Source organism: Cercospora kikuchii (genome assembly GCF_019650295.1).
Source record: "Cercospora kikuchii DNA, contig_00009, whole genome shotgun sequence".
NCBI classification, from domain to species: domain Eukaryota; kingdom Fungi; phylum Ascomycota; class Dothideomycetes; order Mycosphaerellales; family Mycosphaerellaceae; genus Cercospora; species Cercospora kikuchii.
The window spans coordinates 728366-755150 of NW_025408590.1; the positions used below are offsets into that span (position 1 = coordinate 728366).

Consider the following 26785-nt stretch of genomic DNA (forward strand, 5'->3'; position numbering starts at 1 on the left):
CGCGTCGCAAACCCATAGAATTCCTGGACGTGAAGTACTTCTCGTCTCAGCGTCATTGAGCAGAGAAGAAACGGAACACATCGTCTTGCTGGAGAGGCATGCGCGTATGGATGAGCTGGGAGAAATCGAATGGACCGCAAGTCAGAGCTTACTTGACGAACAAGAAATGTTGTACAACTGCTCTCGAAGACCAAAGTGGAAGCAGTGCCTGCCTCTGCATCTTTTAGCGGCCTCAAATCCCCCAATCTATCGACAATCGCTTGTGCGCTTTCGCGAGTACCCTCCAGGGCAGGTCGTTCGTCGACTGGAGCCAGACGAGCGATCGCGAATCTACGAGCGGAAGTTGATTCGACACTTCCTGAAAACTAAGCATGACGCGTGATTTGCGTCCCCGCCATTCGAGATCACCGACGATTTGGTTATGAAGGTGAACAGCGACAAGGTAGAAGTATGGAAAATGGGCGAGCGAGAAAACAAGCCTTTATTTTATCGTGAAGAAGGAGCCGAGTCTATTGGGTAACAATGAGTCGCAATACACATCCAATACAATTAAATGTGGCACGGCTTGCCATCGTACTGTACTGAAGCGTGAAGTCTGTATATGTTGCAGCACTCAGATTCACTCCCAAGTTTAGGCCAGGCTGTTCTTGACCACAGAGACACTGCCACTAGAACAAACTCTTCCTGCGGATCGTGGAATGACTCGATCATGCCATGTTCGAAAATTCGGGGCGAAATGTATCAGTCTTTATCCGTCTATAGATTTTGGTGTAGTGTTAACGATCCACTGTGCAGCCACTCCTGGTTAGGGATGCACCACTGCCGGCCCGGATGAGACGAGTTGAGCTAGATTGTAGCTTAAATTTTCTGGGGGTATCATACGGTATACGGAGTGTTCCATCTATCAAGTCTTTTTCTATTCTCTATCATCAGTAGGTTCTCCTGCCACAGCAGTGATGTACAGCGCAGAGTCCCGATTTGTGCGGTTGGACGCGCTTTCTGGCTTTGGAGTCGACCACGGGCTCGCATTGGCCTGTTCTTTCCGACGTTCCAATAAGGCTTTAGGCGAATTGTAGATCGAGAGGCTCGAGCCACCACCGAGTCGATCATGTGAATATTGCTCCCGTTCTGGAGGCTACAACTCTGGCCACTCTTGCACTAGGCGTTCATCCTCGATCATGAATCTCGGAGACCCACTCGCGCGGGCTTCCAGTGCACTTCACCAGGAACGGACTTGGAAGCTTCAACTTTCCTACACCTCTTGAATGTTCTCCACAGAGCAAGCAAGAAAGGAGTCTCGTCCCGATGGTAAGAGTTTCCGAGAACGCCTTGAATGGCTTTGGTTGCTTCTCCGGCGTGATAGAATGGTATGGAGCTAGGCAAATTAGTTCGACTTCATCAAATGTGCAGCAAATGTCTTCGACTTACGTGAACAGGTGGTGTACAACGTGATGCTCGATGATTCCGTGGAAGATGTAGCGGCCAATGAATCCGAACTCGCGATCAACAGTCGACAGAGCACCTTTCGTGTACGTCCAGGTGGAATCCTCGAAATGAGGCACATCCGGGTGCGTGTGGTGAAGGAACGTAATTGCCACCAACCAGTGGTTTACCCAGAGATATGGCACACCGTAAAGCAGAAACACAGTCGACCAGCTGGTCACGTCGGCGATCAGCTTCAATCCGAAGACAACAGCAGCCAAGCCAAAGGTGGACAGGCCAACGAAGAATCGCTGTGAAGGAGTCCAGATACAGGCGGAAGGGTTCAGAAGATTCGTATCGCCTAGTCTGTTCTCTGGGGCCCGAGGAGTCGATTTGCTGCCGCCGCTGGCATAGGTCAGAATGTATGCCTGCCAGCCGAGAAGCTGGTGAAGAAGAAGAGTGCCAGCTGTGAAAAGAGGCGCATCCTCAGCAAGATGGAGCATGGCAGCTATTTTCTCTGAAATCGTTGGATCCGTTCCTCGAGAAGGCACGAACGCGGTGTCCTTCTCCATGTGGTTGGTGTACCGATGGTGGCGTGCGTGGGCATACTTCCAGGAGAAGTACGGAACTCCCAGAACGGTGTGGAGTACGAAGCCTACGGAGTCATTGGCCCAATTTGAGGTGAATAGAGCACCATGTCCACATTCATGTGCAAGAATCCAGATGCCTGAGATCGTAGTGAGCACTGCACCGCTTCAAAGCTGCACGATTGAACATACCTGTGAACATGAGCCCTTGAAGATAGCCATAGCCCGCCCAAACGAGAGAGCGCAGCCACCAATCTTCTACTCGTGCTGTGATGGCAAAAACACCTAAAACCAGACCGCTCGAGAGAGTCAAATCAAGAGCGATGTGAGCGCAGGTCCTGGTGACCGATGGCTGAAAGCATTTCGCCGGTATCGCGTCCTTGATCGTCTTCAGCGAGATCTCCTTCGGTTTCGTAGCCATTTTCGCGTCAGAATTGGCCACTCCAGGTGGGTGTCGTTCTCACTCTCGACTGCGCTTTCAACTTTTTATTCCTGTGCTCGGTGCCCGGCGATCATGACGGCGGCGGCCCCTATGACGGGTCTGCCGTCTACCGCCTTCGTGTGCGTGCTGGGCGAGTGCCTGCTCTCAACACGATCGGCACTGGCATAGCGCTGTTTGTTGAAGCACAGATCTCGCCCTTAGTCCTCACCTTATTCGTGCACTGCGGGTTCGCAGAAGTCGTACCGGCGCCAACTGCTACATTCCCGATAGCGACAGACGCCAACAGACGGCATCCTCACATTTTCGCGCGCTATTCTTCGACACCGCATCCCCCGTCAGGAGGGGCCTGGAGAATGGTCTGCGTCGCCATCACTTCGGTACTTGGTCCCCACACCGCAATGGCGGCTCGGTTACACCCAGAGTTCTAGGTCTGCCAAAACGTGGTCGTCTCGAAGGCGATGCACTCTAGTCTGTAACGTGCGAGGAGACGTGCCATGAGTGGTCGCGCATCGCACCATAACATCCGAGATCTGCGGTCCAAGGAGAAATTTTGTCGGCCCAAGGTCCGCCATGGCAGAAATTCCGCCCACGCGATCGAAAACTCTGAAACAGGCCGGGATTTTTTCGAGCCAATTTGAACCCTGGTTCCACTGAGCCGGCGAACGAGCAAGGGAGGGACAGGGGACGAAAAAGACCCTGATTGTTAGCCGCATCTCCTTTGGGCCTAGAAAACCTCACCTGCGTCTCTGCAGAATGAGTGCATCGATAATTCCTGATGATCCACTCGCGAGAGCAAAGTCGTGATTGCAAGCAGAGGCTGTGGGACGTCAAGACGAGAAGCAGCTCTGGGCAGCATCTTTTGCACCTGAGCGAAGTTCTGGGACTGCAAAGGAAGGACCACTTGGCATGGACGGGCAGCAGATGTGGCTGTTTTCGCACCTCTTGGCTAACCACGATAGATTGGATGCTCGTCATCAGGCTGAGATTGAGTCTGTGATTGGGAAGACTGACACGACTGAGATCATTGAGCAGATATTACATACCTGCTTACTGTACCACCACGAACGGCGATTCGAACATTTCTCAGGCTACACATCACATCCACGTCCCGGAGAGTGGCGAGCCTCATTTTTCCTGGCTGCTTTGCTCCAGACCGCACCCATCTGGTCCAATGGAGCGTGTCATGACAAGCACAAGATCCCAATTAGTCGTAAGAGGCCAATACATCCGCGACTTGCACCTTGAAATTCAAGCTGCCATCTATCGCCACTACAAGATCACAGACAAGTAACGAACTCATGACAGCTGGCATCGCTCTTGCGTATCATGGCATCTGGTTATACTTTGCCTTGATCATATCCGCTGCCTGTAATTCATCCAGTCAGCTGTGCCCAGCACATGGCCCACTTCAAATCCATACCTTCTCTGCAACAGCATAGACTGTCGAAGATGTATGTGCGGCGGGTATCAGCGGCATGATGGAGGCATCAATAACGCGCAGTCCTTCCACGCCATACACTCTCAGCTCAGGATCCACAACTCCGCCAAGCTCGCGCGGCATCATTGCCATGGTCCCCACTGGATGCTGCCATGAACTCTGAGTCTTATTGCGCAACAACTCAACAATCTGCTCATCACTCTCAGCATCAGCTTCAGCATCTGGTATTGTAGCACCAATCTCCTGCATTGGTCCGGAGCGAATGAACTCCTTGTTCTTGCGGAAGATCGCCACCATGATATCGATGTCCGAAGGATGCATGAATGTGCCGAAGTCGATAACAGGATCATCCTCAGGATCCGTAGAATTGATCAAGATGGATCCACGACTCAGCGGCTTGAGTTGCACTAACGCCAAACCTGATCCTCCGGTATGGGCACTCTCTTGGACGGCCGTCCTTGGTGAACCATAATACTTCAGAAGTATTTCTTGTTGCGCCTTATAGCCGCGAAGCACCGAATCGCTTGCTCCTCGAGGCACACATTGAGTGACGTCGACTTCCTTGGCGGCATCGATGATCGCTTCGTGCTGCCGAGTTACATTTGGCAATGGGAGGAACGCCACGTCGCATCCTCCAGTAGCCGGTAGGGTATAAGCACCTTGCTTTGCCTCGGTGTACAGCTTCCACTGCTCTTGGACGAAGTCAGGATGCGAGGCATTTGCCGAGAACAGCCAATCTGGCGTAGGCCCGGACCAGCCAGTGAGATTGAGTTGCGTAATGTACGAAGGTTGATCTTGGAAATTGTAGCCGACTCCAGGCAAGTCTTCCACGATTGGTATACCAAGATCAGAGAGCAACTTCTCGCACCCTACGCCTGAGAGAAGCGCCAGCTGCGGAGTACGTTGCGCGCCTGCTGCAAGCAAGACCTCTCGAGATGCTCGGACCTGTCGAGTCGTGCGAACTCCGTCTCTCGCAAAGTACTAACAGTCTCTCAGCAATGTCTACTCAGCTGGCCGATATCGATCTCACCCCCACCCCACTTGCTCGCTTTCCGTCGAAGATGACCTTGCTCACACGCTGTCCAGTCAACAGATGTAGGTTAGGTCTGTGGTCAGCGATCGGCTTGTAATAAGCAGCGCTTGCCGAGCTTCGTGTCATACTGTCGTGTCTTACAGATAAGCTGGAATGGAAAACCCCAACGGCGAGACCATCGTCAGGCTGAGGATTCCTCTTGACACCTATACTTTCCCAGGCTCGATAGAAATAATCGATGATAGCGAAGGAGTAAGGCGGATAACTCGTTCCAACAGGACCATCCACTCCATGAGCACTTATATCGGCCGGTATCTGATATTGTGCTGCGATCTCAGGAGTTGCTGGCGTAAAGCTCTCGCTCTGGAAAGACGTCAGCCCGCTGCTCCGACGTACTCGAGTACAATCTCATGCCTTCTTGAAATACGGAAGAAGGTCATTCCAACTCCAGCCTGGATTTCCCAATTCCTCCCAAGAATTATAGTCCTCAGCTGATCCACGATTGAAGAACATGGCATTCACGACGGTGCCACCGCCAACGACTTGTCCAGTATGTAGAATGCCTGTTCGATTGTTCAATCCAGGCTGAGGAACACTGGTGTACGTTCGCCAGTATTTATCTGCAGGCTTGATGCCTGGCACTAAAGCGTCTGGTCCGCCGTCGTCACTGTGACTGTCAATTTGATGGTCCCACAGTATGGATTCGACGGGCAAGATACAGGTATCCATATTCGATCACCAAGACATTGACTGCATGAATAATATCAACAGTGCACTTCCGCATGACCGATATGGAGGATTTGCTCACCATTAGGGTCCTCTGTCAATCGATTCGCGACAACAAGGCCACTCGTACCACCTCCGGCTATGATATAGTCATAGCTAGGCCTCAGATCCTCAGCACCATGAAGGGCTCCGGAGTTTGCGCTACTGATAGTGAGACCGAAAAGACTCAAGTACAATAGGAAGACCCACGCCATAGTGGTGATTATCCTTGTAGAGACAGACTCATGCAGATGAAAGCATCACGAACATGATGAGATAGTAGTGCAAGACGGATGCGTTCGAAAGATCATTGCTCAGACCATCAACAGCGGGCTTCGCACATAGGGTATCAAGACTCGCCTCTCGGGAGTAGCTGTGCCCTTTCTAAATCGAACCCGGAACCGGATCCTTACACAGCCGCACGATTAAAGTGACAAGCTTTTGAGCTTGTTGAAGCTTGAGTTGGTACAGAAAGCTGGAGTTCTATCACACAATTTGAGCTGCACGGAGAAACCGGCGGACTGGCAACGGACGAGTCATGGATTCTATAGACTGCTGCGAGAGCGCTTCAGCTCGTCGCTTGCTGCATTATGATGAATCTGTGCCACCGGAGCCATAGACTTGTTATTTTCCAAGCAGATACGCGATTGTTTAGCAGCGGAAGTGTGAATCTAACAAGTTGTTCTAAGAACCACGATCCGCAACGAGCTACGAAACATCATTCCGACCCCAGCCATTCTAGTAAAAGCACAGCAACCCGCTCGATCATTAAAAAAAAAGGCCTTCAGCTCACTTGAAGTAAGCCTCCGCAACAAGAGTCTGCCAACTTCCATTAAACCCATCCTGCGGCCTCCCAAACCTTGTCCCATTCGGAAGTCTCATAGCATAATTCGTACTCGGACCAGCACACAACCCGTACAACTGCAAGTTGCTCGGCGTCTGCTCAATAACATTAACGTTCGCCTGCACATTATTGTCTCCAAAATTCCAGCTCGCACTAGCGTAGCTGACAATATTGCTTCCGCCTTTGAACCACTGATTCATCGTCATGCGGCAGACAGCAGGAGCATTATTGCAGTGATCCCAGCTGGGGTCAGAGCTTGTAGGAGTGAAAGGTCCTGGTGGAGGGTCGCTTGGAGCGCCGGAGCCGTCTTGGGAATTGCCTTCTTGGTAGTTGGTTTCGGATTGGAGCATAGAGACGAAGACGTTGGAGGCTTTGTTGTAGCCCAAGTTGTAGTACCACCAGTGTTCGCTACCTAGACCAGTGAGCCATGTTCCTTTGGTGGCTTCGACGAGGACACCGCCTTTGCCAGCAGTGTTTGTGCCGACGTTGGCGTGATCGACGGCGTGATCGGCGACCCAGACCCAAGCATTGTTGATATAAGCTGAAGACGAAGACGAAAGGTGAAGACCAAGGTATGCAGCAGCACAATTGTTTTTGCCACCACAGCTCAGTCCAGTGTTGAGTGTTCCACCTAGAGTGATGAGAGAGTTGTGAATGACAACATCGCCTGGAGCACCAGCCATGTTGACCTGAACAAGAATTGCACCAGGAAGTCGCTCGCCAGCATTAACGTGGATGTCATGGATCTCAGCTGTTCCCGTAGATCCTGGAGCACCAACTTGCACAACCGGTCGAGGATTACTCTCATCTTTGAAGTTGCTGCCAACTCCTTGAATGGTAGACCAGCCGTTGCCAAAGAGAATCGTTCCAGGTGGGATTGTAAGTGTTTGGTCGACACGATATACACCGAATGGCAAGTATGCGATCTTGCCAGCGGAAGCAGCTTTGTTCAGACCACTCTGTAGACCTGGTCCATCGATGTTGTTGGCATCTCCACGGACGGTGAAGCCTCCATTCTGAGTGGAGTCTTTCAGGTTGAGAACATCGGCTGAGGTCTTGTCTGTGTGCTGGTTTGGTGTTACCGAAGCATACCTCCCATTTACCAGCAAGGACGAGGGACGACGATCCGCTGATGGCTTGTTGTCGGTCTTGTGGACAGGGTTGGCGCCATATGTGTTGCCGTAGACATAGTGACCAACTTGCTGGGTACCTCCGACGATAGTCTTGCCATCGAGAGTGGCCATGGCATTATTGTTGTCCCGACTGACATTCTCGAGCATGAAATTGGCATTACCAGTTGTTTGAAGGAGAGTTCCAGAGTTTGTGATAGTCGCATCAACAATAGACAGCCAAGGAGATCCATTCGTTTGCTTGACGCAAACGCCGACAGTATCGAATGAAGGGTTCAAAACATTGATAGCGAAGCCGCCAGCCACCTCAATAGCATTAGTGGTCTTGTCGAACTTCAAGTTCTTGAGCGTGACCTGTTGGTTTCGGATCCGTACACCGGTGGTACCATAACTGAAGCCCACGTCTGCGACTTGGACAGTCGATCCTTGACCGACATAAAGACCGGTGTGTTTCTGTGGAGGCATGTTGATCTGAACGTTTACCAAGGCGCAGTTCTGCGCTACGCCCCATTCGAGTGCGATCAAGTCTGAGTTGCCAGTCGCTTGTGTTGTGTCGATGATGACGTTCTTGATGACTCTCGAGAAGCGAAGCTCTCCGTGGCCACCATTGTCATTGGGATCAGTGATGCCAGAGCCACCTTGAATGACATAGGGATCGCCGAAGCCTGATGAGGCCTTCAAGATAGGAGGATTCGCGGCGTCGCCAATGAGAATGGTGTCGCCTGTGAGGGCAAGCTTGCGATTTAGAACATAAGTTCCGGGTGCGATGTACACAACTCTCGGCAAAGCGGCGAGGTAGTCATTGTAGATGATGTTTCCTGGATCTTGATCACCCAGTGCCGATGGTCGTTGGTTGCCGTTGGGTCCGTCGGAGAGAATGGCGTTGTAGAGATCGTTCACATTGCTGGCGGACTTGTACACTGGATAGTTGTAGTCGCCTACACCAGGAGCATAGTCGCGGACAGCACCAGTGGTGTGATCGATGTTTGCATACCACCAGTTGGATGATGCTGCAGCGGCTAAGCGTGATGTATTTGCGGACGTATGAGCAGTCGAATTGCTAAGCGATGGGACGGGATTTTGACGGGGAAAGACAAGTGGAGAAGCATGTGATAGCCCAGCTAGGGGCAGAACAAAAGATAGAAGATGCATACTGCTGTGGGTGAAGTGATAGGAGAGAGCTGTGATGGTCTTTGAGCAGAAGGGGCGAAGTTGTTGTCTTTTGTATTGTTCTTGAACGACATGCTGTCATGAATGCTCCTCCATCAGTTGTGCCCGATGAACAATGCTGTACGACGTAAAGCATGGCACGCCTCACGAGATGGCAATGTAGCGATGTCACCCTCCTGTATGGCTCAGAATCAGCGCAGGGTTACCGAAGCAGAATGATGCGACTTGTGCTAACTGCTCTGAGAAGGAGTTTCAATCACGAAATGATGACTGACATCTCAAGTTGAACCGTCCTGCAAGAATGGAGCGCATGGTATGCAAATCTTTTCCGTATCGTGAAGGTAGTATGTAGACGTTTCGTTGGAGCAGCGTAGAGCATCAGGCGTCCCAGATCTTCGCGGTCACTGCATTGGCATGCTTGTACTATTGCTTGTCAATAGAGCATAAAAGGTGCGACTGTAATGTCCGTCAATCAAGATGAAGTGAATGCAGTGGCACGCCTGACGGGACAGATGCTGCCTTGATAGAAGGCCACCAATCTGAACAACTTAGCCTAGAGCTAGTCTAGAGTGCTTGGTCAGAGGTGAAATTTGCTTGTCCCCTGAACTGTGACCCTGAATTGGAAGGAACAAATCGGATCTGGATCGTTAAGCATGCTAAGCTTTCCACCGACGATCACTTCTGGGATCGGCATCCCGCTCCTATAGTGTCCTACGTAGCGTGAACAAGTGCTGGGGCTAGGACAAGATCGACATCCTCTTTCTGCTATGGCCGATGCATGGTCGACACGTTGTTCACGAACGTCAGACAAGAACTTCGGAATCATCGGTACCTTCCAACAGAGGACGATCGAAACCATGGCATACCTCAACGACTTCGTGACAGTATATTGACTGCGTGACTACTATCACAAAACGCAGCGCGAAGCGATCCGTCCACCACCAGATGAGGAACGACCACTGACGCTTCATTGGCATCGAGAGCGGTTCACTGCAGGCCTCAAACGCTAGCACAGCGCCACTGTCACCATCGATATGCATGAACTTTGTAAGCGGCGAAGGATTCGCTCCTGCAAATGATTGTCGCAGAGCACAACTAGGAGCACGAAACCATCGGCACGCACCAAATTCCGGGTTCCAGTTGACGGGCCATGGATCGTACGTGGACGCATGTCTTCATCTGTGAACGGGTCGCCTTACACAGACGATCTTCAAGAGAAATATTGGCTGCTCGCCTAACGATAGCGATGTAACCTCAACGATTGTAACAATCAGTCTTGGGCGATCAACAATGGCTACTGTCCAAGTTCAAAGGACCGGTCACATAACAACTTCGGGCATACATAAGAAAGGACATTCTCCCGTCACCAGCATGAGCATCTCAGTCACTCTCGGCCATCGATACCTTCAACATGTTGTTCAAGACTGCTCTTCTTGCCCTCGCCGCACAAGGTGCCTTCGCTGAGATCGTTGCATACTGGGCAAGATTTCCCTTCCTCTCTTCACATATCATTCAAAGCTGACCATGACAGGGCAACGGAGGCTACACCGAAGCCGACGGCAACCTGGCAGACTGGTGCAAAGACAAAGAGCACATCGACATCCTCGTCCTAGCCTTCCTCACCAACTTCGGCCATGGTCAATACCCCAACGGCAACCTTGGCTATTGTCAAATCAATCCCGATGGCACCAGCAGCGGCTGCGAACAACTTGAACAAGACATCGCGACCTGCCAACAACTAGGCAAGAAAATCTTCATCAGCATGCCAGGCTCAGAAGGAGATTTTGGTTTGAACAGCAAAGGCGACGCAGAAGGAGTCGCATACTCTCTGTGGAACTCCTACGGAGCACCAAATGCAGTCCAAGACAAGAGCAAAAGACCTCTCGGCAACGTGAGGATCGATGGCTGGGACATTGACATCGAATCCAACCCCTACGACGAAGACGGAAAGGGATACCTTGGCGCAATGCTTAACAAGCTCCGCAGCTACTTCGAAGCTGATACCGCTCACAAATACTACATTGGCGGAGCACCTCAATGCTACCTCAACCATGATCAAGGAAAGAACATGGACTTGAACATGGGCAACTCGATCAATCAAGCCAAGTACGATTATCTCTGGATTCAATTTTACAACAATGAATGTGCTGCAACTCATGCATATGATGGCTCCAACCAATTCAATTTGAACGAATGGCCAGGCGTCATTGCAAATGGTGCTTCCAAGAATGCAAAGCTTTACGTTGGCATCCCGGGCAACAAGGCAGAAGCTCCTGAGTACGTTCCTACTGCTCATCTTGCGGATGTCTACAATGCTGCCAAGGGTGTGGAGGGGTTCGCTGGTTTCATGGTCTACGAGGTGGGCGATACCAAGTCTGTCGTCGTCAAGAATGGCTGCGATTACTTTGGTCAGATCTATTCTGTTCTCACGACGGGGCATTTGTGCTAGGCTCTTTCTCAGCCCGGCCTGCATTTTCTGGGGTTTCGAAGCGATTTCTTTTTGCGAATGAAGTTGGACTGATTTTCGTTACAGATTTTCGTAGGCATCGAATATCCATTATAGTCAGCATACATCTCTTATGACTTCAGCGCCATCTTCTGCATCTCCAACTCTGTCTTGAGCATCTCCACTGGCTTCTTGTGACCCATTACAGCGATATCTCCTTCTGACCACTGTTTTTTCATTCTGAAAGTCTTGGCTTTCCAAAGGCCACTGGCATTATCTTTGACAACATCGAAATAGTATTGGCCTCCGGTTGTGAAACGGTGCGAATCTGGCAGTCTGTGTTAGCATGCCTAGCATGGTGATTTACGCTTCCACTTACCAGGGTGCATGCCCATTCCACCTGGCCAATGCCAAGCAACATATAAACAAGTCATGCTGGCCTCTGTGCCATTCTCTTCGATGTGTACTCGTACATTGCTGACCATGTGTGTTGTATCGAGGCGAACAATGTTGTAATAGTAGCATTCCTTGTGGATGGCCTCGAGACCATGGACTTTCTTGCCGCTGAGATCCCAGAACGCGTCTGTAGTGAAAGCCGAATCGAAGAGTTCCACGTCGTTGGTGTCCATTCCGAGGCAGAATCGAGAGAGCGTATCCGCAACGGCTTCTCGGTCACTCAGTGCAGGCGAGAGCTTGGCAGGAAGAGCCATCTGTGGCTCTGCTGGAGGTGAGATTGAACCCATGATGAACAATAATGTAGCAGTCAGTTGCTTTGATGTTAGTGTTTGCCCCAAATGTCATGAGTTCTTGAGGTCGCGGCAACTTTTGTTTATACATTCTCATATCCCGTGGCGGGAAAGCTGCAAAGCCGGGGTTCCTTTCATTGACCGAGATACAAAATCGTCAGATCCCCAGTACCACCTACTGTACATTGAGAGCCGACCGCCCATCACTTGAGCTGGGGCTTCAGCTACGCATTTGGGCAGGCACCGTCGGAGGACCAGCGGTTATCGTACATACCCCCATGCTTGCTTCAAGCCTATCGCAGTTTCGAGGGTTTCGTCCTGCCTGGCGGGAGACGAGCGGTCGACCTGAGATCTTTGTGTCGGGACATGGAAACCTTGTGTGAAGCTGGAGAAGATGTGCAGCCCCATCTCATCCTCGGCCGCTCGGAGATTGTGTAAAGGAGGAACGGGCCGTACGGCACGCTCTCCCGCTTTTGCACATGCTCGAGATCCAACTCGGGAGTCGATTCTCTACACTCCATCTCACACAAACTGCGAGGACATACAAGAGAACAACACTTCATGCGAGTTTTTTTCGTGCTCAGCACTGAATGTCTTAGAGAGGACCGGCCATACTTCGTGCCTATGTTTCACAAAATGCAGCTGCTGCTGTCCACGTCAACAGCCCTCGGGTTTGAACTCCAAACTCTGTCTCGAAGGATGTCCGAAACCCCGAGTGACGCGCAACACGCAGTACCGATGACTTAACAGCAAAACTCAGTTGATCCTTGGTAGTAGCATCAATGGAATTCTGGACTTCTCAGCTCATCTTGTACCTCTCTCTCACACTTGCATTCGTGTACTCACTCAGCAGTGACCAAACCAGTGCCATGCCTCCAACTGCCAAGCAATTAATCCTGATCACAGGAGCCAACCAAGGCCTAGGATACTATGCCACTCAACAGCTAGCCGCCACTGGCAAATACCACATCTTGATGGGAAGTCGAGACCTCAAGAAAGCCGACAAAGCCATCAACGACCTCGTGGCCGATAAGTCGTACAACGTATCAAAATCCGACATCACTCCTCTCCAAATCGACGTCACGAACGATGAATCGATAGCCGGTGCCGCAAACCAAGTAAAGCAGAATTTCGGCAGCCTCGACATGCTTCTCAATAATGCAGGAATTGCTACAAGCCAAGCCGCGACTTCGAACCAATCATTACGAGAAGTCTATCACGAGCAATTCGACGTGAACGTATACGGTGCTGCGGCCGTGACGGAAGCCTTCCTTCCTCTCCTTCAACGAGGCTCCGGCAAACGAATCGCTTTCACGTCTACAGGCTTGAGTTCTTTGGCGAAAGCAGCCGATGGCACCCAACCCGTGGAAAAGTTCCCGATCTATCGAACAACCAAAACAGCTCTCAATATGGTCATGCTGTATTACGCAAAGACTTTGGAAACGGAAGGCTTTGTTGTGAGTGGTCCGGCTCCCGGCTTTTGCGCTACGAACTTAAACGGCCATGCTGGCAAGAAGGATCCCAGAGAGGGCGCGGCAATGCTGGTGAAAGCATTGGTCGCTCCCAAACAGGAAATTCATGGGCATGTTTTCAGTGATGCAGGCGTAGAGCCGTGGTGAATCCCCACACAGCCAGCGTACCGCAAAAAGGTAAAGATTCTGGTGCGTCGAGAGTCGGAGCTCGGCGAAGTCTGGATGCGTGAGTCGAGATTATGAGGAAGGATCCTACAAACCGCGATGCAAAGTCGCTGCATATGTAGCGAGGCCGGCGTTCGGGCTTACCCAAGCAAGAGCTATCTGGTGGAACCTCTCACTTCAGTGAACGAGCTGACAACGGTGAGCAAATCTACAAAAACTGGCGCAGAGATCGTCTTGCAATTGCGGGAGCCGCAGCGCATCAACGAAAGACTCATGGCCGAATCTTGCGCCAACACGCTCGAGCCTCAGTCGCATGGCGCACGGGCAGGCTATTATATCTTGGGACCCAATCATCACTGGGTGTCAAGCATTGGTCATCGAAAGACACATATCTGCGAGTGTCCGCACCACATTTCAGTAGCTCAACAGATTGTTCGAAATTCTTCCTCTCCACTCAACTTCTCCATGTACAGTGACACACACACATCTCCCTCCATCCCACCCCTCATCAAAGCCCACAATTCGCAACCCCCAACCCCCTCTCCCTCGCAACCCCCAACCACTCCACATCCTCCATCCTCCCACCCATACTTACAACCCTCCTCTGCTCCTCCCTAACCTCCACAAGCAACTGCCTCGTCCTAGCCGTATTCTGTCCAATTCCATTGCCCTCAAATTCTCTTATAAGCTCAATCGCTCGAACTTTGGACGCATCGATATTACTCGCCACTCCAGCGATGAAAATTGCAAATACAGAGTTCCTCCTCTCGACTTGACCGTTTTCGATTTGTTGGTTTGTTAGGGTGAGAATAGCATTGATGCGTCGTTCGGTGTCTTGTGGAATGTCCATGTGTGTTGCGGTGGGGATGGGGCGCTGGCCGCGGAACATGCTCGTGCGGGAGTAGATGATCATGGCGTGGTAGAGGAGGAGTGCGCTTTCGAAGACTGTTTTGGCGCGGTCGGGGAGCTCGCCGATTGTGTTTGGATGTGTAGACTCAGAAGCGAGTTGTGGTGGTACCGCATGTTGCCAGAAGGCTAAAAGATCGTTTTGTGCCTGCGCAGCGATCGCAGTCCAGTGAGCGAGTCGACCAGGTGATAGCAGAGCGGCTTGCTGGTCGTTTATCATTCCTGCTCGACAATTCTGAGCTCTTTGAGCTATGATCGCAGCGCGAAGGAGGACGCCTTCATTGAGGCGAAGAATTGCTGAAAATAGCTGCTCATCGTGGGGGCTGAGCTGTGGAGTGTGCCCTATTGTGAGGGACGGCACCTGTTGACTGATATGCGGCAGCATATTGTTCTGGATGATCGTGCGCAGAAATTCGCAAGTACCACTGCCCATCAAACAAGCATAGATATCAAGCTCACAAATATTCCAGATTGTATATGCGTGCAACTCTTGCCCTCTGTGATGGTGATGCCGTTGAACCGCGATCCGTTGCAGTTGGGTCAGGTGCTTTGCCCACATATCAGATCCAAGGTCGTCAGACTGCATCGGCACACAGATATCGTAGACGAAGAGCAGATAATGTCTAAAGAAGACGCCATCTGATAGGAGGTCATTCGCCATACTGGAAGCAGAAGAGGCTGCGAGCGCCTGATGATAATTCTGCATGGCTTCCTCCAGCGATGAGTGACCACTGTATGCCAGATTCAGCGCACTGATTGCACACAATGCGTGTCGTAGAGGCGGAAACTTCGCAGCTTCACGCTCGAGAACATCGGTCGTTGACCCTTGCGACGCAATACCGCGCATCGCTTCAGATTGTGGATGAACGAGCCTGGGAACAATGTATCGTCGAAAGTGGGTTATCAACTCCTCATATTCTCTTATACTTGCCGTTGCTGCTGTCGAAGTCGCGCTAGGCGTATATGGCGGACTTGTAATCGAAAGAGCTTGGATCGATTCAGAGAAGTCCTCTCTTGAGCTGCGCACCGGTGGCGTAACTTCTGACGATGAATCCTCGAACCGATCCAAAATCACCATATTGGGATCTGGTGGCAGTGTCGCAGCTCGCCTTGGCGAACTTCGGGGGCTACTCCTTCCGCCTCGACATGAATGAGTACTCGTTCTTCGTCGATTGCTCGATCCATGAGATGCGGACGCTGCATATTCTGGCAGATCGTGAAAGCTCTCTGGTGTGACGATGACACCAAAAGTGCCTGGCTGGTGAGACTCAGCTTTTCGTTCCCGGTCTTCTTCTGACTTGAGCTCAGAAAAGGCAGGAAGATCGTCTCTTTGGTAATATGAGGAAGGAGATAGTGACGTAGGCGTGGCAGGATCCCAGACCGCATTGCCTTCCGTCTTCACATTGCTGAATCTCTTTTGAGTATTTGTCGTAGCATCGGTGAAGTTCCATCGGAAGTTCCAGTCGCATTTGCGATTCAGTCGCGTGCATTGTCCACATCGTGGATCTAAACACAGATCGATGGTCAGCACGAGGATCGAAAACGTCCAATCCACCGACGCCGATTCGCGACGGCATTCTGTTTTGTCCTTGCTCGTGTTCGCAGATCTGCGAACATGCCAAAGGAAAGTACGACTTACGAGCTTCGTCGCATTTCACTTTGCGACTCCGACACGTCCAGCAACCAGCCCTCGATCGATGCGAGAGGCGAGCAGTACGTGCTTTCGTAGTAGAAGGAACCGAAGGTCGTTTCTCCTTCGAAGAAGACAAAGCATCACTAGGAGCCAGCGGCGGCAGTTGAGGTCGTGGTGGTTGTTGTTGTTTCGAAGGGCCAGACGTGGCCTGCTGTCGGCCGGGTTGCATCCTCTTACTCGCTTGCCAGCACAACAACGGCCGATCAAGAGGGTCTCTCCGAACTGTGGTCAACGTAGCCGATGAAGCGTCCAAGGATTGTATGAGAGCTGTCACTGCGCGCAAAAGTCAGCTCTAGCAGCTCAGAATGTCTCAGAATGTCTGCGCTTACTGGGTATACGAGCATTTCAGAGCCTGCGCTTGGGATAGTTGCGAGCACTGCGAGCGCATCGCTCATATATATGAACTCAAATTGAGTAGCATGGCTGCGGCGAGTTGTCCGATCAGTGTCGACGAGCGTCCGACTGGTAGTAACACTCGGACGACGACCACATCGCTCGGCGGCACACTTTGTGGACGGAAACAACTGCAGCCACGTTCGAGAAAAGAGCAAAAGGCGAGCCTCGGGATCGCGCCCGATTCTGCTCTGTCAATCGACTCACACGCTTGCTACACGTCGTTCGAGGAGGAAGGGGCTCCCGAAAGCGCGCTGCAAGTATCAGCCTCATAGTCGTAGTCAACGGCTGAGGACCTGGGCTGATGGTAGTGGCTGCCACGTGCTGCCACATAGTGCCACTGGGACGGAACCGAATGGCACAACCAGTGCTGTCTCGGGATGTGAAGGCGACTCGAAGAATGGTAAGCTACTGAGCTGCTACTGTTTCTTTGAAGAGCCTAGCGCAGGGTGGCCGGAAGCTTGCTTGAAGAAGATCATTGGAAGCTGGCCTTATCATGATCACAGTCCATGTGTGTTAAGCGAGCGAGGAAGCCATGGCCACCAGCGTGCAGCATGTGTAGTCACGCCAAGATCCTGCAAGCCCGGTGGGTGAGTGTGGCCGGTGGCAGAGAGGAGACGTTAGGGCTCCGGCTGAGGGCTGGTGCTTTGTTCCGCCCTTGCATGTCTCCCAGCACTGCGCGAATATTCGAAAGCTTGTGCGACCATCCATGGAGCATATTGGACCATAGGTGGAGTTGTACATAGCCTGACAATACAAATTCTCCGCATACGGTCTACACTCCGTGCAGAGCATGGCAGTGAAACTGGAACCGCCTTGCCGGTCACAGTCCTAGCTCGTGCATCGTGGCGTGCAGTTGCCAATAGGAGCGTGTCCGTGGCCCCGATGCAGCGTCCTTGACGCTGCACGAGCACGCTGGCGGAGGAAGGAGTCCGCCTCCAGCTTCTGCATCACTCATCATCAGTCGTTCGGTGTCAACATGGCGGTTTTTCCGTGTCGTTTCGGTCGCGATGGCGTCACGAGAGTCATGCAGGCGACGCGCAAGACACATGGCATTACCGTAGGCTTGTGTCCCATTGGGCAGCGATGTTCTGGTATCGAGGTGTTGTGGCGAAAAGGACGTCTCGGTCCAGACCCAATCGAGCGAGCTCTTGCGCCATGTGGCTTTCTTGGCTTGCTTGAAATTCTGGAACAAACTGGTATCCTCCACGAATGCGAGGCGAATAAACCATTTGCTGCTCGTAGCCTGGAAGCGTTGTCAACAAAGCTCATCTCAAACCTCGAACCGCCTTTCAGGGTGGGTAGGCTGGCGTCACGATGAAGTGCTAGCTAGTCTATGAATAATGCCCTATGTATGGCTGCAGGAAGGCTGCAGTCTAGCTCCGGGACCACATTCCCACGTGTTGGCCATGCGCGCGGTCGTACAGACAGCGCCTCATAACGCCTCGCAGCCTTTCCATGCAGATTCTAGAACCTGTCGAACTTCATTCGACGGCTCCTCCGCCATGGTCGCACGGATTCCTTCCCCCAACTGGGCCGAAATCGTGGGACAGGTGGTCACAGACGCCAGCACCGCATGCGCCCTCGCCAAGCGAATAGCCTGAATCGATATCGAAGGGCCGAATAGCAGCGTCTTCAGGTCTGCGATGGCTGTGGCATCCAGCTCAAACTTTCGCTCTTCCCTCCGGACCCGCTCGAACATGCTTTGCAGGCTTTCGAAAAGGCTTCGCAGGGTACGCGCACTCGTGGCAGTCTTCGCAGCAGCCACTTCGTGTAGACCACGAGACGCCTTGTGCTCCAATTCTGTTCCGGATGATGCACGAGGATTGATGGAAGCGAAGATGGCTTCGATAGCACCCGCCGTGGTGATTTCCTTGCTTGATGGACGTCAGCGGGGGAATAATGGGGGTTTGGAGAAACACGTACATTTCGTCCGCTTTGCGGCCTCCATCCGCTCCATCGATCTCCATAGCATCTTCGTCTGGGGTCTCGCTTAACAATGGAGTAGCAACTTCCAAGACCGCCTCGCTCAGGTCTACATCAGTCCGTGCAAGTGCGACCTTTGCGAGTGCACCTATGGAGTGCTGGCGATAACCCACATTCTGACGTTTGGCTTCTCTGATCGCAATCTAAGGGCACCATACTGTCAGCAGAGAATGACTAAGAGCAAAACATCAGCACCAACTCACCTTGACGATGGCGTTTCGAACCACTTCATTCTCAGAGTAATACACCTGCGCCGACTCGACGAATTTGACAAAAGCCGAGAGCACATCCTCCTTGCCATCCCAAGTCTTGCCCGAAAGAGCTTTCTCGATAGCTGGCCACAAGGCAGCACCAGTGGCTGCAGACAGCTGCGACTCACCGGCGCACGCAGTCTTGGTAGCTTCAGCTACCGTGCGAGCGGCCGTATGCTTCAAGTGCCACTGTGGAGAGTCCAAATGTGCCGTGCATAGGTCCAATATCTCTTTCAGGTATAGCTGCGCAGCTCGCGATCCACCAGCAGCCTCCTCCCAAGTGTCTTTGAAAGGTGTGCGCACTTGCTCGTTGGAATCATGCTTGCCTACAAAGACGAAAGGTAGAGCTGATGTGGCGAAAGCATTGAACTTGTCGCTAGCATTCTTTGCAAAAGCGAGCATCAACTCTCCAGAAGCGATGCTGCGCCGTGGCGTTGACGAAGCTCGGTCCCCTTCTGAGTCAAAGTATAATTTGCTTGCGAAACTGATGTAGCGCAGGATTTGCTTGTCGGAAGCTCCACGCGCCACATACCCGGCAGCGGCGGCATACGAGCTTGAGACGGTGTCGTTGCGATCGATGATTAGTCGCTCCAACAGCTTGAGCGTGTCATCCGCATAAGGTCGGAATAGCAACATACGCCTCGTCGCCAGTGATACGAGCACCCGACTAGACCCGACCTTCGAAGGCAGCCCCACTGAGCTCTTCATGGCACTCTCAAGCTTAGGCTGAAGTTGGCGCATCGTCTCCTCGTCCAGCAGATCCAGACAACGCTCAATAGCTTCCATCAACGGACTGCTGCGTACGCTAGACAGGCGCATGTCGTCAATTTTCTGCTCAGTAAGGTTGTACTTTGAAGCATTCATGTGCACATAGTTCACTGCTTCGGGTTCAAGAGAACTTAGCAGACCGATCAGTCTCTCGACCAACTCCGGTATGAAAAGCCGTAACGTCGCTCCATTGGCCTTCTTGATGATTTCCAGAAGAGTGTGCACAGAGAACATTTGTGTCTCCTTCGCGCTCGACTCCATGCCAGACGGCGATAACAGAAAAGGTAACACGTGCTTCAACATGGCTGAGGCATTTTTTGTGGAGCTGTGATCGGCCTCGAGAGCTCTGGTGAGTACTCCGGTCAGTGTTCTCGCGAGCGAAGCGGCGGCCGCGCGGACAGATTCCTTGATGTCGTCCAGCACTTTGAAGCACTGCGTCCAGATACGCTCAAGATAGCTCTCGTACTGCTCCAGCGGCCGTCCTTGGACGAGATCTGCGACCGCAGCGCAGCATGCTTGCCGTACCCGCCATTCTTTACCTAGAATACTCACCAAGAGATCGTCCATGATAGCATCAAAGTGTTTGGTGATGGTGGCCGCAGAGTCAGGCACAAGCGCTGTCCAAATCTCATTCATGGAGCGCTGCACACCGCTGTTGGGGTCGAAACGATATCGAAACAGCTTTGGATACAGCTTTGGGTTGTCGGCCAGGTATCCGTCGACACTGGAGTCAGAAAGGACGCGACTGAGACCAAATCGGCCAAAGGCAGCTCTGCTGGACCAGATTGCATTCGAAGATGCCATAGACATGAACTTGTATACCAAGCTCGAGTCTCCCACTTCCGATGCAAGACTCATGATATCCTTGTAGGTGGAGACTGAGCCGTCTCCAGTAGGTAGCTGTCCGGGTTCGAACAGCTGAGTGTCAGCGGCGACGTTGCCAGCAAGTTGCTGCTTGTCCGATGAGAAGGAAGACACCAGCTCGCGCACGAGGTCGTCCTTGAGGATCCGATCGCCCTTTTCATACACCAGCCCCAAACCTCTCGATGCGGTTTCCTGGACAAGTTCATCTCTGTCGGCAAGACATCTTCGGAACGCAGTCTGACATTCGGCGAGTCGATTTTGCAATCGCTCGCCACAGAATTGCACCAGACACAACAGCCACATGACTGCAGCCTTCTTCAAAGCCGGTTTGGTATTCGCGCAATCGGCCAGCACTCTATCGACAAGCTTTCCGAGCGTGTGTTGTCTTGTCTGGCCTAGCTGCGGCACTGGGTCGACGTCGACGTCGAGCTTCGTGGCAAGAGCAGTTGAGTTCCAGCCGCTCGCCACATAAGTCAATGCTTCGCCGACTGTGAAATGCACTTCCGACTGTCGGACCTCGTGGAGTTTGTGCAAGCTGTCCTGGATCTTCTGCAGGTCATCGCCATCTTCTGGCACGATCATCGATAGCTGTCCAAGGCAAAGAACCGCCGGCTCATTGCCATCTTTCGCTTTCGAGTACAATTTGTCCGACACTTTGCCAATCGAAGAGTACTCGCCCACCAATTCAGCTGTAAGACAGTTGAACATGCATAGCTGCCCAATCGTCACAAAGGTTGCTTCTTGGAGCAAGTCATCTCTTGCATTCTCGAAGATGCCAAACAGGGTAGTGAGGAATCGACCAAAATCGGGGAGGTCGGCTGTCGATCGACCACGACAAGAAGCCCGGCTGTAATAATACCCAAGGCTGACGAGGGCGCCGTGTGTGGCACTTAGGCTAGTACCGACAGCTGTCTGCCACGAACCCGCAACATCTAGCAGATCGTTCAGAACTGCCGTAGAGTTGAAATTCTGGTGAGACGCCAGAATCCCAAAGGCGTGAGCGGCGGCCATGCGACGCGTGTGGTTGTTCGACTTCAACACTTGCTGAAGCTCAGTCACGCGGCCAACGTGTTTCTGAACCAATGCATTTGGGCTGAACGAGAGCAATTCGACGAGATGCCCATGTTCTCCCGTTGTAGACTTTAGAGCTGTGCACTCAAATAGCGCCGAAAGCACAACATCTATCATGAGTGCATCACTCATAGTCAGTGCTGAGACCTTGCTCTTGATTGCTTGCCGTGCAGGCAGATCCGATTCTGCCATTGCATCTAGTCGACGCTCCCATTCGCTATCAAGATTGAGCGGTATTTGAGCTTCTCTCAATGCTTCTTGAATGAGCATCCGTCTGGCGAAAGCTGTGAGTCCAAGATATGAAGACTCGTATACCTCTCTCGATCTTCGAGCTATGACACCCGCTTCATCGCTCGTAATCTTGGTTTGCACGACGAAGAACTCCTGGACGACTGCCTTGAATCCTGGGAACTTCGTCTCTGCGGATTCGATTCCTTCGCTTGTGCCGTTCAGCATGCGATGCCAGTAAGGACTGAGACCTCGTTCGCCTTCTTCCCGGACTTCGGGGCGATCGGACGTTGCACCCATCGCGAGCGCATCGATCCAGCGCCCTTTGACTGAAGAATAGGGCAAACATCGATTTGCAAATCTTACTGCCACGTATCGGGTGCTGCGGAGTCGGGAGGAAGCCTCGAGATTTGCGGACTGATTCATCTGATCAATCAGGAGCTCTTCCAGGACTTGCTGCTCATGCGTCTGTAACGGAAAGCGATGCATTCCTCCGAGGATTGTTGAAAGAGACTCTTCTATGCTGACGATGATCGAATTGCCAGAGGCATCGCGCGCTAACGAGTCGAAGAGCCATCGCAGCAAATCCAAGGAAGGATGCTCATCTTCAATGAGCAGGCTCTTGGGACCAGATTTTGAGAGAAGCCCGATGACTTCGTACGCATATGCACGCGATGTCAAGTCTTCACTCGGTCCAATTTTGGGCCAGCCCTGATTCTCGACGAAGTCCCGCAACTTGGTTACAATAGGGATGGCAACTGTCTGCAAAGTCGATTTGTCGCCGAATCTTGCCACAAAAGTGATGTAGGCGAAAATCGCGGCCCTCAATTTGAGAGTCTCCCGGCTGATGTTTATGTTTTGTACTGGTCCATTGGACATGACGACATCTTCACCATCTGAGGTAGTCGACAGGCCATCATGGACCAATTTGATGATCTGGCTGTCGAAGGTGGTACTTTTGGTGGACTTGGCGAAAAAGTTCAGGATCTTGATTCGCAGAGGTGCACGCACTCTTGGTGCAGTGCCTTTGCCGAAATACAAATCATAGAGCGTATTGATTAAAGCCTCGTCTTCCAGGTCTGTAGCAGGAAGAGCTCGCTTCAATATATCATCGCCAACATCACTAATCGATGAAGCTGGATCGGCCGAGGCGAACAACGCTGGGAGGAAACGATCGCTGTCGTTGAACAAGCCACTCGCAAGTAGTTTGGAAGTCATAGTCTTGGTCTGGAGTAGGTTGAGACCACCGGCAGATGGATTCCACTCATCCTTGCCATTCACGCTCAAGAAAGCATAGTCTTCTGTAGTCAGACCTGGACATGTTGCAGTGCTGTTCCCCGCGGACTTTTGTGGCGTGAAAAGTATCAATTTGCCCAGATGCCCTGCTAGATATGCAGCATCCTCATCAGACACTGACAAATTGGACCTCAATTCAAGGTCCTCTTTACTACCTCGAGCAGGTATCACGATGGATGGCAATATCCGCAAAAGCAGATAAAAGATCTGGGAGCCATGCTGTCCGGTCTTCGATATGCCGCTCGCAACAACAGGAAGTAAATCTGCCTTGTCGGCGTTGGACAGTCGGACAACGCCCTGTTGAATGTAAAGAAGATCGAAGTGGCGAATGAGAGAGCTTTCTTGCTCTTTGAATTGCTTAACAAGCGCAGCGACTGGCAATTGAATGGACTTCGGCTGTATGCGAGTATTGACGTGCTGGCATATGGTGATGACCTTCTTCCTCACGCTTTCGTGAGGCGAGGCGAGCTTGAGCAGCAGTGGTGCCAGGTAAGTCTTCAGAATCGTTTCGAGCTTGGCATCGGTATCCGTGAGAGCTATCTTCAGCTCGACCTTGCCGACGAGCGACAACTCACGTTGCTCGTCTGTAGAAGCCATGGTGAAGGCAAGTTGGACCTAGTGGATGATGGTTCCCGATATCATGGTGTTCTGGGGGGCGTTTGTGTTCTTGAGCCAAACGCCTTGAGGCAAAGTTCGGAGTGCAGGCGAAAGCGAATGGCTAAGGCAAGACTTAGTGTATTGAAAATACAGTGCCAGTGGAAACTCCCAGAAACGCCACAGGTGGATGCAGATGATGGTGTCGTAAACAGACGGCAGCCTCGAACTTGTCATCTGAGTGAGCACGGTGGAGATCATTCGACTCTCTGATTGGCCGTTGCCATCGGATTCCGGCCCGGCTCCTGCTGTCGCCTCTCACCTTCACGTCTCGAACGAGACGCACGTCGACCTCTGTCTATCATCAACCTCATCGTGATATATATCTCGGCTTCGGACACTCTGACAAAACCACATACGGCATGTTTGACAACTGTCCATAAGTTCAGGACTCGCCGATGCACGACCGCAACAAGTAAGCTGGTACCTTAAAACGCATATGTTCTGACGACGCCCATCGAACAGTCGCTGTCGTGGAGATGGCTTCTCCTACTACGACTGCTTACCAGACCGAGAAACTTCACCGCCGGAGATCTTGTTGACTTAATGCGTGGACTGAAGTGATTTTTACCATAATCCTCATCCCTTTGGCGATAAGCCCCTCGCTCTAGATTCTGGACTGGAATGCCACGAGCTTCACGTCTTGAAGATGCCACTCTTCCACTTCCACTCTACTGTCCCGACTGCAATAACCATGCTACAATGACTGCTGCTAATCCGAAGACTGTCGGTCTTTGCATCTTCCTATTCCTGACCTCATCGCTCATCACTCTCACCTTGAAATCCAGTCACCCCAATCACCGCTGGCTCCCCCCGCGACCCAAAGGCGCGGCACCATACTCACAGCAAGTCGTCCTCCAAACGCACAAAGTCGCCTACGCAACCTTCCTCGCCGGCAGCACAAGTGGCGATCGTCGAGAAACGGACGAGGAATCCGCAGCAATAAACGACGCAGATGATGGCTACTATCTAGGCGCTCGCGTGCTAGCCTACCAACTCCTCCACTCCAAATCCGCCGGAACAAACAACAGCATTCCCTTCCTCGTAGTCTGCACCCGCGACGTCTCCAAACGCAAACGCGACCGCCTCAAAAAAGACGGCGCAACAATCGTCCTCGTAGAAAAACTCAAAAAAGACTGGGTCCAAGCCGCCGACCCTCGCTGGGCCGACGTCCTCTCCAAACTCCGCCTCTTCCAACTCACCGACTACGACAAAATCCTCTTCATCGACGCCGATACCCTCGTCACCGCACCCCTCGATGGCGTCTTCTTCGACGAATCCACTCTCACCCAAGGCACCAAAGCCCTCCCTCAAGCCATCAAAGAAGATGAAGCCGAACTCCCTCGCACTTACATGTTCGCCACGCACAGCGATTTCTGGGGCTACGATCACCCATACCCTCCACCCACTGATCTCAGCTACCTCAACTGCGGTTTCTTCATTTTCACACCCTCTCTCAAACTCTTTGACTATTACATGAGTCTCCTGCAACTCCAGGGGCGTTTCGATCCTAGCTTTCCGGAGCAGAATCTACTCAATTATGCGCATCGACAAGATGGAAATATGCCGTGGAAGCCGTTGTGGTATGGATGGAATGTCAATTGGCCCACGGCGAATGATTGGAGAGGTGGGGCGAGGAGTTTTCATGCTAAGTATTGGGATGGTGATCCGAGTCATGATCCGATTCTGAAGGCGATTTGGAAGGAGCAGAGGGCGGAGATGCAAGGGTTTTATCGTGGGAGGGATGGGGAGTCAGCGAGTCTGGGAGGGTAGGCTGGTAGATCATGGAGGGTATCGTCGTTTGGCGTGCTTCTTTTGTTTGACAGGGTTTGCAGAGACTGGCTCGGTCGTGTACGAGAGGAGCGTGGTCTGGCGGTATTCGAACATCTTCTATTTCGTATGAGTGTCTTGATGCAGTGGCCTAGGGCAAGATTTTCAGCAGCTCAGCTTCATGTCTCGTCCGTCTGATTCTCCGTTGTGTTGTCTGTGCGTGAAAAGCTCCACTGGAACATTTCGCGAGCGAGCCTTGTCACTTATCGTTCTTGGACCTCGAGCGGGAAGTCCACTGTGTTTGAATCTTGCAACGCTCAATTACGATCGAGATGCCACTATACAGATATCAAAAGCACCAACCGAAACCTCGCAGCTAGCTCTGTCGTCTTTACCAGATGACTTCGCACGTCCCACACCCCACTTCAACTGAGGTATACTCCAACTCATCAACACCTTAACCTCTTCCTTTCATATCTATCCCAGGCTCTTAACCTTACCGTCCAACCTTCTCCTCCACCTTCCCAACCAACTCCTTCGCCTTCTCCTGCGCCTGCCCCACAACACCCTCAGCCTTATTCAAACCCTCTTTCGCCTTGGCCTCAAAATTCTTTTCCCGGCCACCCATATACCACCAGTTGATAAACCTGTAAGCCTGCGTCGATTGTGCGCTGAAGTTGACCAAGTGGCAGCCGAAGAGGAGGTAGTTCTTCGGTGTGACGGCGAGGGAGTAGCGCATGAAAACGGCGGAGTAGCCGCAGAGGGCGGCGGTCATGCGGCCGGAGATACTATAGCGGGAAGAAAGGAGTTAGTTTGGACTTGTGAGAGACATGTGTGAGAAGACGGAAGTGGTTGTGAGGACGTACATTTCAGGATCCTTTTGCGTGTCCATGACTGCGGCGAGAGGAATACCAAAGTTACTCGCGGGACCCCAGAAATCTGTTGCGCATGATCATGTCAGCTTCCGTACTCTTTATACTCACTCGCACATGCAGTGCAATGTATAGCAAGCGCCTGGCAGTCACGTACGTGTTGAGCAGAGGTAATCCGACACCGGGTTTGACCGGATTTTGGCGTTGATGGCCTTGATTGCGGCGGCCATGGCTGCTGGCTTGCTTCCTTTGCCGGATGTGTGTTGTCGAATGGGACAGTCGAGCGAGTGTGCTAGTGTCGTCGGCGGCGCGCGAGGGTGCTGGTTTTTGGAGCTGTCGTAGTGCGCAACTCAATGGCTGGCTGACGGAGCTG

At 52.1% G+C, this 26785-nt stretch overlaps 10 protein-coding genes across 10 annotated transcripts; 3 read left to right on the forward strand and 7 right to left on the reverse strand.

Annotated features, from left to right (window-relative positions):
- Nucleotides 1-1176: 1176 nt before the first annotated feature.
- Nucleotides 1177-2430, reverse strand: CKM354_001239300 (uncharacterized protein; the record flags this gene model as incomplete). Its single annotated transcript, XM_044807915.1, has 3 exons — nt 1177-1375; nt 1429-2149; nt 2202-2430. The coding sequence occupies 3 exons, from the start codon at nt 2428-2430 to the stop codon at nt 1177-1179; spliced, it is 1149 nt and encodes a 382-aa protein (XP_044663850.1).
- A 1345-nt stretch (nt 2431-3775) lies between these two features.
- Nucleotides 3776-5902, reverse strand: CKM354_001239400 (uncharacterized protein; the record flags this gene model as incomplete). The annotated part of the gene is made up of 6 exons (XM_044807916.1): nt 3776-3817; nt 3872-4870; nt 4920-5285; nt 5337-5589; nt 5642-5672; nt 5731-5902. The coding sequence occupies 6 exons, from the start codon at nt 5900-5902 to the stop codon at nt 3776-3778; spliced, it is 1863 nt and encodes a 620-aa protein (XP_044663851.1).
- A 574-nt stretch (nt 5903-6476) lies between these two features.
- CKM354_001239500 (uncharacterized protein) lies at nt 6477-8813 on the reverse strand (the record flags this gene model as incomplete). The annotated part of the gene is made up of 1 exon (XM_044807917.1): nt 6477-8813. One exon carries the CDS (start codon nt 8811-8813, stop codon nt 6477-6479), a length of 2337 nt encoding a protein of 778 aa, XP_044663852.1.
- Nucleotides 8814-10242: 1429 nt separating this feature from the next.
- Nucleotides 10243-11280, forward strand: CKM354_001239600 (uncharacterized protein; the record flags this gene model as incomplete). Its single annotated transcript, XM_044807918.1, has 2 exons — nt 10243-10311; nt 10363-11280. 2 exons carry the CDS (start codon nt 10243-10245, stop codon nt 11278-11280), a joined length of 987 nt encoding a protein of 328 aa, XP_044663853.1.
- A 128-nt stretch (nt 11281-11408) lies between these two features.
- Nucleotides 11409-12020, reverse strand: CKM354_001239700 (uncharacterized protein; the record flags this gene model as incomplete). The annotated part of the gene is made up of 2 exons (XM_044807919.1): nt 11409-11605; nt 11657-12020. 2 exons carry the CDS (start codon nt 12018-12020, stop codon nt 11409-11411), a joined length of 561 nt encoding a protein of 186 aa, XP_044663854.1.
- An 872-nt stretch (nt 12021-12892) lies between these two features.
- On the forward strand, nt 12893-13642 carry CKM354_001239800 (uncharacterized protein; the record flags this gene model as incomplete). The annotated part of the gene is made up of 1 exon (XM_044807920.1): nt 12893-13642. One exon carries the CDS (start codon nt 12893-12895, stop codon nt 13640-13642), a length of 750 nt encoding a protein of 249 aa, XP_044663855.1.
- Nucleotides 13643-14168: 526 nt separating this feature from the next.
- CKM354_001239900 (uncharacterized protein) lies at nt 14169-16428 on the reverse strand (the record flags this gene model as incomplete). Its single annotated transcript, XM_044807921.1, has 2 exons — nt 14169-16072; nt 16206-16428. 2 exons carry the CDS (start codon nt 16426-16428, stop codon nt 14169-14171), a joined length of 2127 nt encoding a protein of 708 aa, XP_044663856.1.
- Nucleotides 16429-18087: 1659 nt separating this feature from the next.
- CKM354_001240000 (uncharacterized protein) lies at nt 18088-23713 on the reverse strand (the record flags this gene model as incomplete). Its single annotated transcript, XM_044807922.1, has 3 exons — nt 18088-18529; nt 18579-18781; nt 18842-23713. The coding sequence occupies 3 exons, from the start codon at nt 23711-23713 to the stop codon at nt 18088-18090; spliced, it is 5517 nt and encodes a 1838-aa protein (XP_044663857.1).
- A 759-nt stretch (nt 23714-24472) lies between these two features.
- CKM354_001240100 (uncharacterized protein) lies at nt 24473-25543 on the forward strand (the record flags this gene model as incomplete). Its single annotated transcript, XM_044807923.1, has 1 exon — nt 24473-25543. One exon carries the CDS (start codon nt 24473-24475, stop codon nt 25541-25543), a length of 1071 nt encoding a protein of 356 aa, XP_044663858.1.
- Nucleotides 25544-26036: 493 nt separating this feature from the next.
- On the reverse strand, nt 26037-26642 carry CKM354_001240200 (uncharacterized protein; the record flags this gene model as incomplete). Its single annotated transcript, XM_044807924.1, has 3 exons — nt 26037-26328; nt 26407-26479; nt 26570-26642. 3 exons carry the CDS (start codon nt 26640-26642, stop codon nt 26037-26039), a joined length of 438 nt encoding a protein of 145 aa, XP_044663859.1.
- Nucleotides 26643-26785: the final 143 nt, after the last annotated feature.